At 50.0% G+C, this 18,094-nt stretch overlaps 1 protein-coding gene across 1 annotated transcript in view; it reads left to right on the plus strand.

Annotated features, from left to right (window-relative positions):
* The window catches only part of NCOA5 (nuclear receptor coactivator 5), a 210,131-nt gene extending 198,336 nt beyond the window's left edge, over nucleotides 1-11,795 (plus strand). Inside the window, 1 exon segment of the mRNA XM_029613483.1 lies at nucleotides 9,748-11,795. Coding sequence (XP_029469343.1) covers nucleotides 9,748-10,439 — 692 coding nt within the window. The 3' untranslated portion in view covers nucleotides 10,440-11,795.
* The last annotated feature ends 6,299 nt before the right edge of the window (nucleotides 11,796-18,094 follow it).

The raw sequence follows: 18,094 nt of genomic DNA on the forward strand, positions 1-18,094 counted from the left end.
TCTCTTCCATTTCAGCTGTGTGTGTGTATATGTTAGAGAGAAATACATTTTTAGTTTTATTTTATTTTCTCCTTCCACGGTGCTTGGTTTTTATCCTTTTTTTTTTTTTAAATAATTTATATACGAGCCCCTTTCTGTGGGCAGGAAAATGGCTAAAACTGGCAACGTTGGCGTCGGTGGTGGTGGTGGCGGCGGCGGCATCGGCGGCGGCGGGGCTCTGACCTGGGTGTCTATTTAGATATGGATTCCAGCTAGGAAGCTTAACTGGACAAGAGTGGAGTGATTTGCAGCTGTATGCAGGCATTTAAAAGGATTTGCCGCAGACCACCAGCGAAAGCAGGTCCCGGAGCAGAAAGCAAGGTCCTCGGAGCAGATAGGCGCTGGGAGAGAGGCCCGCGCAGCCGGCGCTTGAGCCCATCGGGGTAAGGCCATTAACTCTCGCCCTACCTCCGTGGGCCCCCGCTCCGGCCACGGGGAAGCTTCACACTTACCTCCTCCTGCTTCTTCTTCGAAAGCGCGGCGATCCGGCTTACTCTCCGCTCGCCGCCCACCGCCGCAGGAAGCCACAAGACAGGTCCTCCTCCTCCGAACTTCGAATGACGCAGCCCTAGTCGCGCTGGTGACCTCAGCACCACGCGACCGCCGCGAAAATTTAAAAACACCGGCTCGACCTCAGGCGCCCTCTTTGCCGCAGACCACCAGCGAAAGCAGGTCCCGGAGCAGAAAGCAGGTCCTCGGAGCAGATAGGCGCTGGGGAGAGAGGCCCGCGCAGCCGGCGCTTGAGCCCATCGGGGTAAGGCCATTAACTCTCGCCCTACCTCCGTGGGCCCCCGCTCCGGCCACGGGGAAGCTTCACACTTACCACCTCCTGCTTCTTCTTCGAAAGCGCGGCGATCCGGCTTACTCTCCGCTCGCCGCCCACCGCCGCAGGAAGCCACAAGACAGGACCTCCTCCTCCAATCCTCCTCAACCAATCCCGGAGAAGGACGTGGGGATTTCAATCCCGGACATCCGAGGCGCCGCGCGCCGAAGGAGCGCAACAAAGGGGCCCTTGTCGCGCTCCTTAGTGCGTACCCGTTGGTGCGCTCAGAAGCTACAATCACCCTCCCTACTCCAGCTGGAATCCTATACACTGATCTCAAGCATCCCCAAATCAGCCCACCTCTAACACCCTTCCAGCCTATCTTACTCTCGACCAGCCACGCCAGCGTGCACCCAGCCACGCCAGCGTGCACCCAGCCACGCCAGCGTGCACCCAATATCCCTCACCTGCCTCAGCAATCTCATAATGTCTCCTTCATTCCCAATTCCAATCCTCCCTCATTATCCACCTTCAAAGGACATGCAACTCGACAAGCCCATCACCACCTCAGAACCATATCTCCAATTATGATCACTCCTTTCACTCAACTACTAGGCCTCACCTTATTCTCTTTAACATTATTCAATGCCCAATCCCTAAACAAAGAAATCAGTCATACTAAACGACTATCTCATCGATGTAAAGCCGGATATATGCGCAATCACTGAGACCTGGCTCAAACCCTCTGACACCTGCAATAATAATCAACTACCCACAGAGACATACAATTTCTTCTCCATCCCTCGCCAGGGAAGAAAAAAAGGAGGAGGAATCCTCCTAGCTACAAAAAAGACCTCAGATTCACGCAGCATTCCACCAATACAAACTCCAGAATCGAAATGGGCTTCTTCTCCTCAAACAAACTCCAAATTCTACTTGTCTACGCCCCTCCAGGTGTCCTTGAAACAGACCCCTCACCTCTGGTTGAACTAACCACCTCCTTCATTAATCTGGACGCCCCAGCTATAATCTTAGGAGACTTCAACCTCCATGTCGACAACTCTATACTATCACCCCAACTGCGAAGCCTTACTCACCAGCATTCTCCGCTTTAGGTTTCTCTAACTAGTCAACAAACCCACACACAAAGCTGGCACACGCTTGACCTTATCTTCATAAACACAGCAATTAAACCGGTCCAGCACCCCATCTGCACGAAGGTCCCTTGGTCAGATCATTCCCTTATAACAGCGTCATTCTCAAAAGATACCAGTCCATCTCCCATTCCCTCCCCTTGCTTCTCTTACAGGAAAACATGCTCCATGGAAGATCTCAGCAATCACATATCATCACATCTCACCCAAGTAGATCTCACCAATCCGAATTCAGCTCTACGATCGTGGAACAACATCACGGAATCCATTGCCAACAGATTATGCCCGCTAACAACAAAAAAACCACACCCCCAATTCATCCAAAAGGCAACCCGTGGTTTACACCAGAGCTAAAAAAAGCTTAAACGAATGCTAAGACAAAAAGAGGCTAATGGCGCAAAAAACCCATGCACCATCACCCTATCTACCCTATAATCTACTCTTCACCAATATAAATCCAATACTTTAAAATCCAAGAGGAACTACTACGCATCCAAGATCCACCACCTAGTCTTCGATGCTAAAGCCTCTTTAACTACGTCTCTAACCTCACACAAACAAGCCCTCCAGAAATCGCTCTCAACCAAGCTAAATCCAAAGCGGAAGAACTAGCAATATTTTTCAACAATAAAATCAGCAAACTTCTAACGCAGCTTCCCCCTAACACCGTCTCTACATCAACCTCACCTCAGACCGCCGTCAAACAATACCGCTTAGCTGAACTGGAACTCACCTCCTCCATCGAGATCCAAGATACTCTACGGAAAATGAAACCATCCTCTCACCCATCAGATCACATCCCTTCGAAACTGCTCCTATCAATTCCAGACTCTATCTCAAAATCCCTGTCAGACATAATAAATGCTCAATAACTCAAGGATTCTTACCAGATGACCTCAAATTGGCCTCACTCAAACCTCTACTCAAGAAACCAAACCTAGATCCTAATGACCCAAACAACTACCGACCGATCGCCAACCTCCCCTTCATAGCCAAGATCATGGAGAAATTGGTGAACACCCGACTCTCAAACTACATAGAAGAAAACAACCTCCTATTCCCATCACAATACGGATTCCGCAAAACACTTAGCACGGAGTCCCTCCTCATCTCCTTAACAGATTACCTCATCCTGGGCCTTGATAAAGGACAAGCCTTCCTACTGATCCTACTGGACCTTTCGTCAGCCTTTGACACCGTTACCATTCCCTGCTCATCAACCAGCTAGCCTCCTTGGGTATCACAGGCACAGCACTCTCCTGTTTCATATCATTTCTCAGCAACAGAAGATACAAGGTCAAATTACAGAACAAAGAATCCTCACAACACACTTCATCAGTAGGAGTCCCACAGGGCTCTTCCCTGTCTCCTACTCTATTTAATATTACCTCATACCATTATGCCAACTTCTTACCGACCTCAACCCTCAAACATTTCCTGTACGCTGATGATATCCAGGTCCTGATCCCCATTAAGGATTCCCTTACAAAAACGCTGACTTTCTGGAACACATGCCTTCAAAAAATTCAACCTCCTCCTCACCAGCCTAAACCTGGTACTAAATTCCGGCAAAACTGAACTCCTGCTCATCACCTCTGAGAACAGCACCTTTTCACCAACACAAGACACACCAACAATCACACAAGTGAGAGACCTAGGAGTCCTAATTGACAATCGCCTGAATTTCAAAGCCACCATTAACAAAACAACCAAAGACTGTTTCTACCAACTACAGGTGCTGAAAAGAATTAGACCTCTTTTCCATGCCCAAGATTTCAGAACCATCCTGCAAGCAATCATTTTTTCAAAATTAGACTATTGTAACACCATCCTACTTGGTCTTCCCGCTTCTTATACTAAACCGCTTCAGATGGTACAAAATACAGCTGCACGAATACTGACAAACTCCAGGAGAAGGGATCACATAACCCCCATCCTAAAGAGCATCCATTGGTTACCTATACACTTTAGAATTATTTACAAGGCCATCCTTACCACACACAAAAATATCCACCTACTGGCTCCCATCGACATACAGATCCCTCTCCAACTACATAATTCAACAAGACCAACAAGAGATGCATACAAAGGATCGCTACAGGTACCACCGTCCAAATCTACCAGACACATCACACTAAGAGATCGGGCATTCTCTACAGCCATTCCACCGTTATGGAACTCTATCCCTTCAAACCTCAGACTTGAAAACATGCATCTCAACCTTCAAAAAAAGACTAAAGACATGGATATTCACACAAGCATTCCCGGACTCAAACTGATCTACCTTCCACGCCAATCCTTACCTTCACATACACCATGACTAACCTTCTTGTTTGAATTTTATATTATTTTACACTATCGTTACATGTTTGAATTAATAACCTGTCCTTTCTCTTCTCTCTCTCTGCCAAGTTCTAATCTCCCTGTTATTTGTAACTGCCTTTTTCCGCACCATTGTTTTAGTTTTGTTTTACGATGCACACTTGTTTTAATGTGAACCAGCATGATGGACTGCGTTCTCGAATGCCGGTATATAAAAACCCTAAATAAATAAATAAATATTAGAGCCGCACAAAACGAAGAGGCCAACGCCCTGTGTGTCCAGTGCAAGGAGGCCCTGGGAGATCCAGCCCAGGGCTGAGTACTAGCTCCTCAATGATTACCCCGGACCTAGCAAATTCTAGCGGGACTCCCCCCCCCCTCAAACAGGAACTCCCAGGGACTCAGTGCCTCCTAGCTTGGACCCAGCATCCATCTCTGGTGGAATTCTTCAAAGGCCTACACACATTTGTTCACATGCAGACAGAGCCTCCGGCAAATCAGCTACAGCCTCCACCAGAAGACCTTCATGTACCAAGCCCCTCTAGGCCCAAACAAATGTTCCCACCACCCAGAAGTCCCATCTACAGGGACACGGATAACTCTGAAGAGGAATCAGAGCCCCTGAAAGAGGGGGAACTCCCCCGGGGACAGAGCCTCATCGGACCATGAGATGCTTCTTCACCAAGGACGAGCTCCCAGACCTGGTCACCCACAGCCTGAAGGAGCTCGCTATCCGGGCACAAGCGCTTCAGGAGAACCTAAGACGAATCCCCTGCTAGAGGGACTCTGCCAGACTTCCCACCATTTCCCTCTGTTACAAAACCGTCCAGCAGCTAATTGACCTGGAATGGAGTGCTCCAGAGTCCTCATTCAAAGGGGGACGGGCTTTGGCAGCCATGTACCCTCTGGAACTGGTGGCCAAAGACCTTCTGACATGCCCAAAGTGGATGCCATGGTCTGTGCGGTCTCAAAGCGCACCACCATCCCAGTGGAGGGAGGTGCAGCGCTCAAAGATGCCCATGACAAACATCTGGAATCCATCCTTAAACAGTCCTTTGTCGCCGCTATGTCCCTACAAATAGTGGCCTGCTGCACCGTGGTGACATGTGCCTGCCTATCACAGACCAGGAGCAACACCCCTGGGGAAGCCATGGAACCAGCAGTATCATTCCTTGCGGATGCTGCTTCCGATCTGGTGCGCACAGCGGGTAGAGGAGTGTCATCCGTTGTGGCAGCCAGGAGGCAACTCTGGCTCCGAAGCTGGTTGGCCGACGCATCTTCCAAAATGCGACTCACAAGGATGCCCTTCAAGGGATCCCTCCTGTTGGGCAGCGAACTAGAGAAAACTGGCTAACAAATGGGGTGAGTCCCCATTGCCGCGACTACCGGAGGACAGGATAAGAAACAACCAACGACCCTTCCCCCGATCTTCCAGGGGCAGAGGTTCGCAGCGCTTCAATCCATACAGAAACTCTTATCATGCGCCTCATCCTGCAGGCAGGAACCAGTCCTTTCGGAGCAAGCACAACAAAAGGGGAACCAGTTCGGGCCCCGGCACCAGCCACACCCCACATTGAGATGCGGCCAACCCATCCAAAGGAAGAAGCCATAGGGGGCAGACTTGCCCTATTCTACCAAAGATGGGTCGAGAACTTTCAGACAAGTGGGTCCTAACCATCATTTGAGAGGGGTACTACCTGGACTTCCTCCGAACCCCTCCGGACAAGTTTATGGAATCTCCCTGCCATGACCCCTCCAAGAGGGGTGGCAGTGGAGGCGACTCTGACCAGATTACTGGCCCTAGAGGCCATAACCCCAGTGCCTCCGCAACAAATAAATACTGGACACTATTCCATCTCTTTTTATCGTCCCCAAGAAAGAGGGAACATTCAGGCCCATCCTGGACCTCAAATCAGGTCAACCGCCACCCTGAGGATCCCCCCGCTTCCGCATGGAAACTCTACGCTCTGTTAAGGGCGATACAACTGGGAGAATTCCTCACATCCCCTGGATCTGTCGGAAGCCTACCTACACATTCCGATCCATCAAGAACATCAGCGCTTCCTTCGCTTCAAATCCTGGACGTCACTACCAGTTCCAGGCATTACCCTTCGGATTAGCCACAGCACCCCAGAACTTCACCAAGATAATAGTGGTGGTGGCGGCAATACTGAGGAAGGAAGGAATCCTCGTACACCCTTACCTAGACAATTGGTTGATCAGAGCGAAATCCCCAGAGGAAAGTCGCCAGGCAACCAGCAGAGTCCAGACCCTACTGGAGATTCTCGGATGGGTGGTCATAACAAACAAGAGCTGTCTGCAACCCTCACAGACCCTCGAATACTTAGGAGTCTGATTCGACACCAGGGAAGACAAGGTCATCCTGACACCGGCGAGGAGATTAAAACTGATGAACCAGTTACAAACCCTGCTGAGAACATTGCCCCACAGCATGGGATTACCTACAAGTCCTCAGTTTCATGGCATCCATTCTGAAAGTAGTACCATGGGCACGAGCTCATACTAGGCCCCTACAGCGCTCACTCCTATCATGATGGAGCCCACTGTCTCAGAACGACACCGGACGTCTACCACTCCCGGGCAAAGTTCGAACCCAACTACAGTGGTGGCTACAAGACAGCCACCTGAGCCAGGGAACAAGACTATCCTCACTGACCTGGGTCCTACTCACCACGGATGCCAGCCTACAAGGATGGGGAGCACACTGCAAAGAGCTAACCGCCCAAGGACAGTGGAACGCAGAAGTCAGGGTGGAACATCAATCGCCTAGAAGCCAGGGCAGTCAGACTAGCCTGCCTACGGTTCAGTCACAGACTCCGAGACAAAGCGGTCAGGGTAATGTCGGACAACGCCACAATAGTGGCATACATCAACTGTCAGGGAGGAACCAGAAGCCAACAGGTGTCCTGGAAATAGACCCCCTAATGTGGCGGAAGGGAACCTCCAGGAGATCTTGGCCATCCACATCGCCGGAAAAGACAGCATCACGGCGGATTACCTCAGCAGAGAAAGTCTAGACCCAGGGGAATGGAAGCTGTCGACCACAGCGTTCCAACTGATAGTGAACCATTGGGGAACACCAACCATGGACCTTCTGGCAAACTGGTCCAACGCCCAAGTACCCAGTTACTTCAGCTGCAGACGGGAACCTCGGTCCCAAGGCATCGATACCCTGGTTCAGACATGGCCACAGGAGGACTCTGCTATACGCCTTCCCACCTTGGCCCCTACTAGGCGCAATCATTCACAAGATAAGCCTACACAGGGGACAGGTGCTTCTTGTGGCCCCAGACTGGCCAAGAAGACCATGATACGCAGACATGCGGAGATTACTGACAGGAAACCCCCTGCCACTACCTCCACACAGATCTTCTCCAACAGGGACCGATCCTCCACGAGGACTCAGCTTGATTCTCTCTTACGGTCTGGCCATTGAGAGGGCTCGCCTGAGAACAGATACTCGGGAGCTGTAATCAACACCCTACTCCAAGCACGCAAATTCTCCACATCTCTAACATACATAAGGGTGTGGAGAGTATTCGAAGCCTGGTGCGAGGACCACAACATCATACCTCGCTCAGTCAAAATCCTCGCAGTCTTGGAATTCCTACAGAAGGGATTGTCCCTTAACTCCATCAAGGTACAGGTGGCTGCATTATCATGCTACGGCGCCAAGAACGAGGGCAGCAGCATAGCCTCTCACCCGGATGTCTCCTGCTTCCTGAAAGGAGTTACACATCCTACCACCCCTAAAGTGGCCGGTACCCTCTTTGGAACCTCAACCTGGTCCTGGATTTCTTAGGAGCCTCATTCAGACTTCTCCAAGGCCTGTCTCTCTGACTGTTAACATTGAAAACAGCCTTCCTGCTGGCAGTCTGTTCAGCCCGTCGCATATCCGAGCTACAAGCACTGTCCTGTCGTGAGCAGTTTCTCAGGCTCGCCCCTGGAACCATCCAGTTGCGCACGGTTCCCTCGTTCCTCCCAAAGTGGTGTCTCACTTCCACCTTAACCAAACCATCTCGCTACCATCGCCAGATGAACATAATTCGGAAGAGGCCAAAAGTCTACGCCACCTCAACATCGGCAGACTCCTGGCCAGATATCTGGAGATGTCTGAATCCATACGGAAGACAGACCACCTGTTCGTCCTTCACAGCGGGAAGAAGCAAGGGGAAGCAGCCTCACGAGCAACCATAGCCCGCTGGATCAAGGAAGTCATCAAGGCGGCCTACGTAGAAGCGGGCAAGCCGCCGCCTCTACAAATCAAGACCCATTCTACTAGGGTCCAGGCAGTGTCCTGGGCAGAAACCAAGATGCTGTCACCTGCCGAGATCTGCAGGGCGGCGACATGGTCCTCCATCCACACCTTTTCCAGGTTTTACCGCCTAGATGTTCAGGCTCGGGAGGACACAGCATTCGCAAGGGCAGTACTAAGTGGGTCACGGGCAGCCTCCCACCCAGTTTGGGGAGTAGCTTTTATACATCCATTGGTCCCGAGTCCATCTGCTACAATCTAGGAAATGGAGAAATTACTTACCTGATAATTTTGTTTTCCTTAGTGTAGACAGATGGACTCAGTATCCCACCCATGGCTGCCGTTACTCATGAAAGCCTCGGGGGGGACAGCTACAAGAGCAAGGGAATCAAGAGTAAGCCTTGCTTTCCTTCATTTAGGACACCCACCCTACCGGGTGTCGACGTTTCCTGGTTGAAGGCACTGGCGGTCTCCAGCTATAACCAGTTCAACCACTTCAAGTTAATCAAGTTATTCAAATTAGTCAGTCACACATTCGCAATGCTTTTCGAGGAGAAGACTAAAGAGCTGCACTTCCTGCAGGGGTATATGTACTAGGGCTGACATCAGATTGAAATCTGATCCGTCTCCAACTGCTATCAGGAGTACAATATACCCATTGGTCCTGAGTCCATCTGTCTACACTAAGGAAAACGAAATTATCAGGTAAGTAATTTCTCCAATGTACACAAATTATTTTCCATACAGCTGTACCTGTACATAAAGCACATGCAGTACCTCAGTTTTCATAAGGGAAAACATGCACATACTTTTTTCTTTTGAAATTTGGTGCAGTCTGTGGATAAAGTACCTGCGGGCTTTTCACCAAAGGGTATGCTTTTAAAATTGTCCAAAATGTTTGTATTAAAAATACATTATAAAACAAGTGCTATGTAGGGTAGAGCTGAGGAAAAAAAAGTAATCTTATCTGTACAATATATGAGAATAAGTTGTGCAGTATGCAGATGTAGAAGAAAGAAGTACCTTCTGGTGTAGTGAAGCCAAAATTGTTCAGCATTTTCTGCTGAAGTAAAATAGTGCTAATGGTATCGTGGGATGGTTTTAATCATTGTCCACAAGTAACTTTGTTCGTTGACTAGTACAGTTGCCTCTGTTCAGATGGTAAACTAAAAATAACTCATTTTGTTTTCCAGCTCCACTGTCAAGACAGCCCATTGGTCCATCTTCAGTCACTACCCTTGACAGCCAGTCAAGTCTTCAAAGTTCCCAGCCACTGCAGGGTACTCATACTCAGCCTTTGAGTTCTGCCTCCACAGCTTCACAGTCTTCTAACAATCCTCAGCAAGAGCTGCAGGCAAAAATCCTCAGCCTTTTTAACAGTGGCGCAGGGGCTGTTGCTGCTGCTGCTGCTGCAGCTGCAGTAGCTAACAGCAGTTCTGTTCCTACAGCTGGTTCTGTTAATGCTCCAAACCAAAGCTATGGAGCTGCTCCTAACAGCCAGGTGCGAGGAGTGCAGATGAATGTTTCAGGCCTTAATCAACCTCAGCAGAGATCACAGGCCCCTGGTAGTCAGCATTCTAATCTAATGGGTTCAGGAGCTCCTGTCAGGTCCTCAGGACCGAGACCTGGAGTGCCTCCCCAGTCCCAGGTCCTCTTTGGACAACACCAAAATCGCTTGCCTGCCCCTAACAATGTGTCTATTCAGCGTCCTGCAGGTTCTGCAGGAATCAACTTTGACAACCCAAGTGTGCAGAAAGCATTGGACACTCTGATTCAGAGTGGACCTGCGCTTTCTCATCTGGTAAACCAGACAACTGCACAGTCTGGGCGTGTAGGTCCTCCAGGCCCCCAGGCCCCCATGGGCTCTTATCAGCGACACTTTTAATACCCATTTTGAAGCTCATTCCTTTTACTCTCCCCAAACCCATGTTATTAGATGATAGTGCAGTTGTTGAAAGGGTAGTCCCTGATATTCTGCCTTTGAGGGCATATACATTTTCTCTGTATCCTTGTGAATAGGCATGCCCTCTGCTGGTCCCTCATGGTTCCCATGCCTTCCACGAGTCATGATCAGTTACCCTATATAACAAGGGAGTAACAAGAAAAATTGAATTTAAGATGTTTCCTTATCAAATGTTTTACTTCATCTGTTTTTGTTCTTATTCCCTACAGGAATTTTGATTTGTTTTGTGGGATGCAGGGGGAGGAGAATAGAATGGCCTATGGATTGTTCATGTTGGCCTTGGGGCAGAATTTTTCACAGTGGGGGCAAGGGATCTTCTACTTCTGTATATGGCTGTATAAGTTGAGTCAGATTCTGAATTTGAATGATTGGATACTTCTTTCCTGTTAGTGAAGTCTCCATGACACACTGGAGATGTCCAAGGAAGTTTTATCTTGTATATTCAGAGGTACCTGTTTCCCCCATTTGCAGGAAGAGTACCCAGCCACTGCAGCTTTGACCAATCTACTAAACACATTCCTTTTCCCAGATGACTGGTTACAAAATAAAGTTGAGAGCTGTAGTAGTAATTGTTGGTTACTGCTGCATGGGTTCTCTGAAATGTCTTGAAGCAAGAAATGAGTGTTAGGTGCTAAACATTTTCTTGGTTGTACATCTATAGTGGCTTAGTAAAAAACCTATGCTAAACTGGAGGAATTGGGAATTTTATTCAGGACTGTTTGTTTTGGCTAATTTGCCCTTAACTGAAAATGGGATAGGGATAGGCGAACAGTGTGGAATTAGCACTGAAGTCAGACTAAATTTTTTTTTCTTTTGTTTTGAGAGTGGAGGGGGAAAAAGTGCTGAATGTTTTGTTTTTTTTATATAAATCCTGTTAGGTGCAGTTGAAATTTATTTGCATAAAGTGAAATAGTCTAATGGGATACTTGAACGAAATGTTATGCCTCTCACTGTGGGACATTTCATCCAGACTGATAGTTTAAAATTCAAGCAGTTTCAATGTTTATTACCATTCTGCCAAACTGCTATTTGTGATCCCCTAGAATCTTAAGTAGATAGAAAAGCATTTCACTTTTATTGTCTGGAGAAAAAGCAAACAAAGGAAACTGTGTTTTGAAAAGCATGGTTTGCTGCAGTGGGTTGTTTTTTTGTTTGTTTTTTTAAAGGTTCTAAACATTTTCTGTATTGTGTAGTGTTCTGTTTTTGAATTCTTTGTATTCTAAAAATACTGTTAACTATGGGGGCAACAGTTTTTAATTAAAAACAACAAAATGAAGAGCTTCCTTGTCTTTTTATTGATATACTTTTTGTGAGTCTGTTCACATGCAAAGAATTGCTCAGAACTTCTGTTAAGAAATGAATTGTTGAATCAAAGCATCTTCCTTTCCCTAAAAATAAAGGTCATTTGCTCTAAAACCTAGGTATGTATGGAAGCATTGGTTTTTAGCTCTCCATTTATCACACACCTGCACTCAAGCTTTAACTTCTTTGCCTGCCTTTTTGAAACACACCTTTCAAGGCACTGACATATGAAAGGTCTGCATGTTTCACTATGTACGCTGCTACAATGCAACACCGAATTGGTTTGAAACACTATACTTGTATCAGGTTAAAGCAACAGATTGTTTTTAACTTAACTTTTTTTTTTAATTTAAAGGTTCTTATTCAGCTTTTACAGAATTATAAACAATCATAACATTTGCAAGCTTAAAGTACAATTCAGTACAATTCAAACATATATTCCCCCCTTCCCTCCCTCTCCTCGCATGAGTCTTTCTATAATGTCATGTAGTCAAAAAAACCTTAATACAATAAAAAGGTGAACAGGCATACAATTATATCTGAGTTCTCTTCTAGATTTCAATACAAAAATAATCAGTAAGTGGTAGAAAGGAGTCGGACATCCCAAACCATAAAGAGATATCCCTGCTTTTGACTCTTACAGAGAGCAGAACACAAGAGACAGTCCTGAGTAGTTCCTGTAATATATCACAAGTGTGCTAAATAATTCAAAAAAAAGGTTTCCAGGTTTTCATAAAGGACAACATTTGGTTATATTTAGTGGCTGTCAAGAAGCTAATTGATAATAGGAATGTAGTCTTTGACCTCCGAAAGCTTGGGTATGCGCTCCAGTTTTCCAACGAAGGGCCACTAGGCTGCGGGCAGCTATGAATAATTGTGCACACAATCATTGATTTCCTAGCGTGTAGCAGATGGACTCAAACAAGTGGGTATAGTGTGCTGTGCTAGCAGTTGGAGACGGATCTTATGTCAGCACAGGGTACATATACCCCCACAGGAAGTGCAGCAATTCAGTAATTTCCGTCTCCAAAGCAGTTTGGAGCTACCTCACGTTCGCTGAGTGTTTTTCCAAATTCTAAACGACTAAATTCATAGAAGCCTACCTGAAGACTAGCCCTGCACTCCTGCAGGTGATAACATTCGGTCCCTCCCCCCAGTAGTTTCCCGAGGTGATTTCCGTGGTCCCTCGGAGGTGGTAAGAGCCTCGGTCCGGTGGCCGACTCACGGCAGGGACCTAGCCCCCCCGAGTGAGAAGGCTCGGGTGCGGCACAGAGACAGCCTCTGTCCCGGTGAGGACTTGGCTCCCGAGCGAGACGAGTTCGGGCGCGGCCCTAGAGGCAGCGGGTGCACTTCCTCGAGCGCGGGCGGTGACGGTAATCACCCTCTCACCCTGCAGCCCAGAGACCCGCCCGGGTCGCAGCCGGGAAGCGCCGAAGACAAGGTAAGGCGTACATCTTTACTTGCTGGTCTCCGAGGAAGCGAGGATTAGCGTGGTCTGCCTACGTGGCAGCCCGCCAAGGAGGTCGCCATTTTGTCCTGGCCTGCTCGCTGACGCCATCTGCCCTGGTTTGTCACCTCGCTCTAGCGTTCAGGCCAGACTGCGCGCATAGGCGACGGGGCGTATATGTTAGGCGCCCGAAAATACTTGGGCGCATATTTGATAAAGGCGTATATTGAAAGTCACCTTGGTTCTGTTGATAGGCGCCCGCTGATAGGCGCACATTGATAAGCGCACGTTCATAGGCGCCCGCTGATAAGCGCACGTTCCTAGTCGCAAGTAGACAGGCACACGTGGATAAGCGCACAGCTTTCGCGCATATTACAAGGCGTATACTCCAGCTGGGAGGAGATAACAGACGAGATGGAGCGTAAGAGCCCATGCGTCCGCAGAGCCGGCACCTCCAGAATCAGGCATAAGAGCTCTAAGCCTCTGCTCAGCATGCAACCTCAGAGCCACACGGAGCGAGGATGCAGACTCCCTATGTGCCCAATGTGAGGAGGCCCTGGGAGTTCCAGGCCAGGACCGGTCCCAGCCCAGCATACTTGCCAGTTCCTCAGGGAACACCCCGGACTTAGCAGACCACGGTGAGCAGCCAGGGAACCCGAGAGACCTGAGTGCCCCTAAGGCCAGATCCTGCTTCGCTCTCCGGGGTGGAATTATTCAAGGGGATTCACACCTTTGTCAAGATGCAGTCTGATCCCCGAATGGGTCCATACGTACCGGATGACCTGGACCCTCAAGACCTAGGCAAGCCACTCGCCACCCGGAAGCCCCACTTATGGGGATTCAGATTGCTCTGAGGAAGATGACGAGCCCCCCGAGGAGGGAGCACTTCCCTCAGGGATAGAACCATATCGGACCATGAGCCGCTTCTTTTGGAAAGAGGATCTCCCAGGCCTGGTCTCTCAATGCCTGTCAGAAACTGGCTATCCCGGGCCAGGATACCCCAGGGGAACCTAGAATGGAACCCCCTGCTAGAGGGCGTGCGCCAAACGGCTCACCATTTTCCCCTCCTACAAGCAGCACAGCAGCTAATCGATCTGGAATGGAATGCGCCAGAGGCCTCATTCAAAGGGGTCGCGGCCTTGTCTGGCAATGTACCCCCTGGACCGGCGAACAAGGAGCTGCTGGCGTGCCCCAAGGTAAGACGCCATAGTTAGCGCAATTGTAAGTGCACCACCATTCTGGTGGAGGGGGGAGCGGCCCTCAAGGATGCGCCTGGACGCCATTCTGAAACAAGGCCTTTGAGGGTGGCAGCCATGTCCCTGCGAATTGCAACCTGCTGCACCATGGTGACGCGTTCCTGTTTATCACAAGCTAGGAACAACACCCTGGGAGAAGAAAAATGGACTCGGCTCTCTCGTTCCTCACTGACGCAGCCTCCGACCTAGTCCCATACGGCAGCCAAGGGCGTGTCCTCAGTGGCAGCCAGAGACAGCTCTGGCTACGTAATTGGGCGGCCGACTCTTCCTCCAAGACACGCCTCACAAGAATGCCCTTTAAGGGATCCCTCCTCTTCGGCCAGCGATCTCGAGAAAACTGGCTAATAGATGGGGCACCTCTCCATTACCCCGTTCTACCAGAAGACAGGTTTAAGGAGGACGCCAGCGTTCTTTTCCTAGGCCATCCAGAGGTAGAAACTCTCAGCGCTTCAACCCTTACAGGGCTCGCTAGCAAGCCACCTCGTTCTCAGGCCAGGAACCGGTCCTTTCGGCCTAAGCACAACAAGAGGAGAACCGGCTCTGGTTCGGGTCCCGGCCACACCCCACAATGAGAATCAGCCGACCCATCTGAGGGTAGAAGCCATAGGGGGCAGGCTAACCCTCTTCTACTGCAGGTGGGTCGAGATCACCTCGGACCACTGGGTCCTCGCCATCATCCGAGAAAGGTACTACCTGGACTTTCTTCGGCTCCCGCTGGACAAGCTTGTGGAATCTCCTTGTCCACCCCTCAAGAGGGCGGCACTGGAGGAAACCTTGCAGAGGCTCCTGTCCCTAAAAGCCATAATCCCAGTACCTGCATGGGGGATAAATTCTGGGCATTATTCCATTTATTTCATAGTACCCAAGAAAGAGGGTACTTTCAGGCCCATCCTGGACCTCAAGTCAGTCAACCGAACCTACGCGTCCCCAGCTTTCGCATGGAAACTCTGCGGTCAGTCAAAAAGTGCAATACAGCCAGGGGAGTTTTCTCACATCCCTGGACCTGTTAGAAGCCTACTTGCATATCCTAATCCATTGGGATCACCAGCGCTACTTACGCTTCAAAGTCCTGGGCCAACACTTCCAGTTCCGAGCTTTACCCTTTGGGTTAGCCACCAACGCCGTGGACCTTACCAAGGTCATAGTAGTAGTGGCGGCGTCAGGAAGGAAGGAATTCTCGTCCATCCCTACCTGGACGATTGGCTGATCAGGGCAAAATCACCGGAGAGCCACCAGGCAACCAACAGAGTTATATCTCTTCTGGAAAGCCTAGGATGGGTAGTCAACACAAACAAGAGTTCCCTACAGCCTTCCCAGTCGCTGGAATACCTAGGAGTCCGATTCGACACCCAGGAAGACAAGGTCAGCCTGACCTCCAAGAGGAGATCAAAACTCCGGAATCGTCTGCAGGCCCTGCTGAGCGCCACCCGGCCCACAGCTTGGGACTACCTACAGGTCCTCGGCCTCCACTCTGGAGGTGGTACCAATGGGCGCGGGCTCATATGAGACCATTACAACGCGCCCTCCTATCTCGGTGGAGCCCACGATCACAGAACTACTCCATACACCTACCCTACCTCGTACCAGCCAGAGTGTAGAATCAGCTATGGTGGTGGGTGCAGCCCGGCCACACGAGCCGGGGGTCAAAAATGTCCTCCCCAACCTGGACCATACTCACTACAGATGCCAGCCTGAAACGGATGGGGGAGCACACTGCGAAGAATTAACCGCCCAAGGGCGGTGGAACATCAACCAACTAGAGGCATGGGCAGTCAGGCTAGCCTGCCTGCGATTTGCCCACAGACTTTGAAACCGGCGATCAAAGTGATGTCGGACAACGCCACCACAGTGGCATACATCAACCGACAGGGTGGAACCAGAAGCTGACAGGTATCCTTAGAAATACCCCCCTGATGGCTTGGGTGGAGGCTAATCTCCAGGACATCTCCGCCGTCCACATCGCCGGGGAAGGACAACACCACGGCAGACTTCCTCAGCAGAGAAAGCCTAAGCCCGGGGGAATGGCAGCTGTCGCCCACAGCCTTTCAGATGATTGTGGATCAGTGGGGACTCCGGGTATGGACCTACTAGCGGACAGGTCCAACGCTCAAGTACCCAGATACTTCAGTCGCAGACGAGATCCTCTCTCCCACGGGATCGATGCTCTAGTACAGGCCATGGCCTCAGGGGGATCCTGCTATATGCTTTTCCTCCATGGCCCCTGCTGGGCGCCATTATACACAAGATTCAGCGGCACAGAGGCCTAATTCTTCTAGTAGCCCTGGACTGGCCAAGAAGACCCTGGTACGCAGACATGAGAAGACTGCTGGCAGGGAATCCACTACCCCTGCCTTCACACAGGGACCCTGCTGCGGCAAGGTCCCATCCTCCACGAGGATCCAGCTCAATTCTCTCTACGGTCTGGCCCATTGAGGAGGGCTAGACTGAAGAAAAGGGGATACTCTGGGGCCGGTAATAGATACACTCCTCCGAGCACGCAAGTTCTCCACATCGCTAACATATATAAGGATCTGGAGAGTTTTGAAGCCTGGTGGCGACACAGCTCCAATCCAGATGCCACTAAAATCCCTATCATTTTGGATTTCCTGCAAGATGGACTCCAGAAGGGTCTGTCCCTCAATTCCATCAAGGTTCAGGTGCAGCGCTATCCTGCTATGGTCCCAGGAGTGAGGGCAGGCAGCATTGGCCACACACCCAGACGTTTCACGTTTCCTGAAAGGAGTTAAACACATTTGCCTGCCACTGAAGTGGCCAGTGCCCTTGTGGAACCTCAACCTAGTGTTGTAATTTCTAGCGGGACCCGCCTTCAGACCCCTTTGGGGCCTGTCCCTCCGTTTGTTAACCTTGAAGATGGTGTTCCTGCTGGCCGTATGCTCAGCAACGCCGCATCTCGGAGCTACAAGCGCTGTCCCTCCGTGATCCGTTCTCAGAATCACTCCAGAGGCTATCCATCTTCGCACGGTTCCTTCTTACCCAAAGTGGTCTCACACTTCCACCTCAACCAAACCATATCCTTGCCAACCACGGAAGGTTTGAAGAAGTCTGAAGAAGGTCGAATACTGTGCCATCTCGACATCGGCAGGCTGCTGTCCAGATACCTGGAAATGTCAGAAGCAGTACGAAAGACGGACCACCTGTTCATCCTTCACAGCGGGAAAGAAGCAAGGGGAAGTGGCCTCACGGGCAACCATCGCCTGCTGGATCAAAGAAGTTATCGAGGCGGCCTACGTAGAAGCGGGAAAACCCACCACCTCTACGGGTCAAGGCTCACTCTACCAGAGCGCAGGCGGCCTCCTGGGGCAGAAAACTAGGATGCTGTCGCCAGCAGAGATCTGTAAAGCGGCAACGTGGTCCTCCCTCCATACCTTCTCCAGATTCTACCGTCTGGACGTCCAGGCCAGGGAGGAGACAGCATTTGCGAGGGCAATCCTAAACGGACCTCGGGCAGCCTCCTGCCCAGTCCGGGAGTAGCTTTTGTACATCCCACTTGTTTTGAGTCCATCTGCTACACGCTAGGAAATGTAGAGATTACTTGCATGATAATCTTGTTT

This window comes from Rhinatrema bivittatum, chromosome 8, assembly GCF_901001135.1.
Source record: "Rhinatrema bivittatum chromosome 8, aRhiBiv1.1, whole genome shotgun sequence".
Classification (NCBI taxonomy): domain Eukaryota; kingdom Metazoa; phylum Chordata; class Amphibia; order Gymnophiona; family Rhinatrematidae; genus Rhinatrema; species Rhinatrema bivittatum.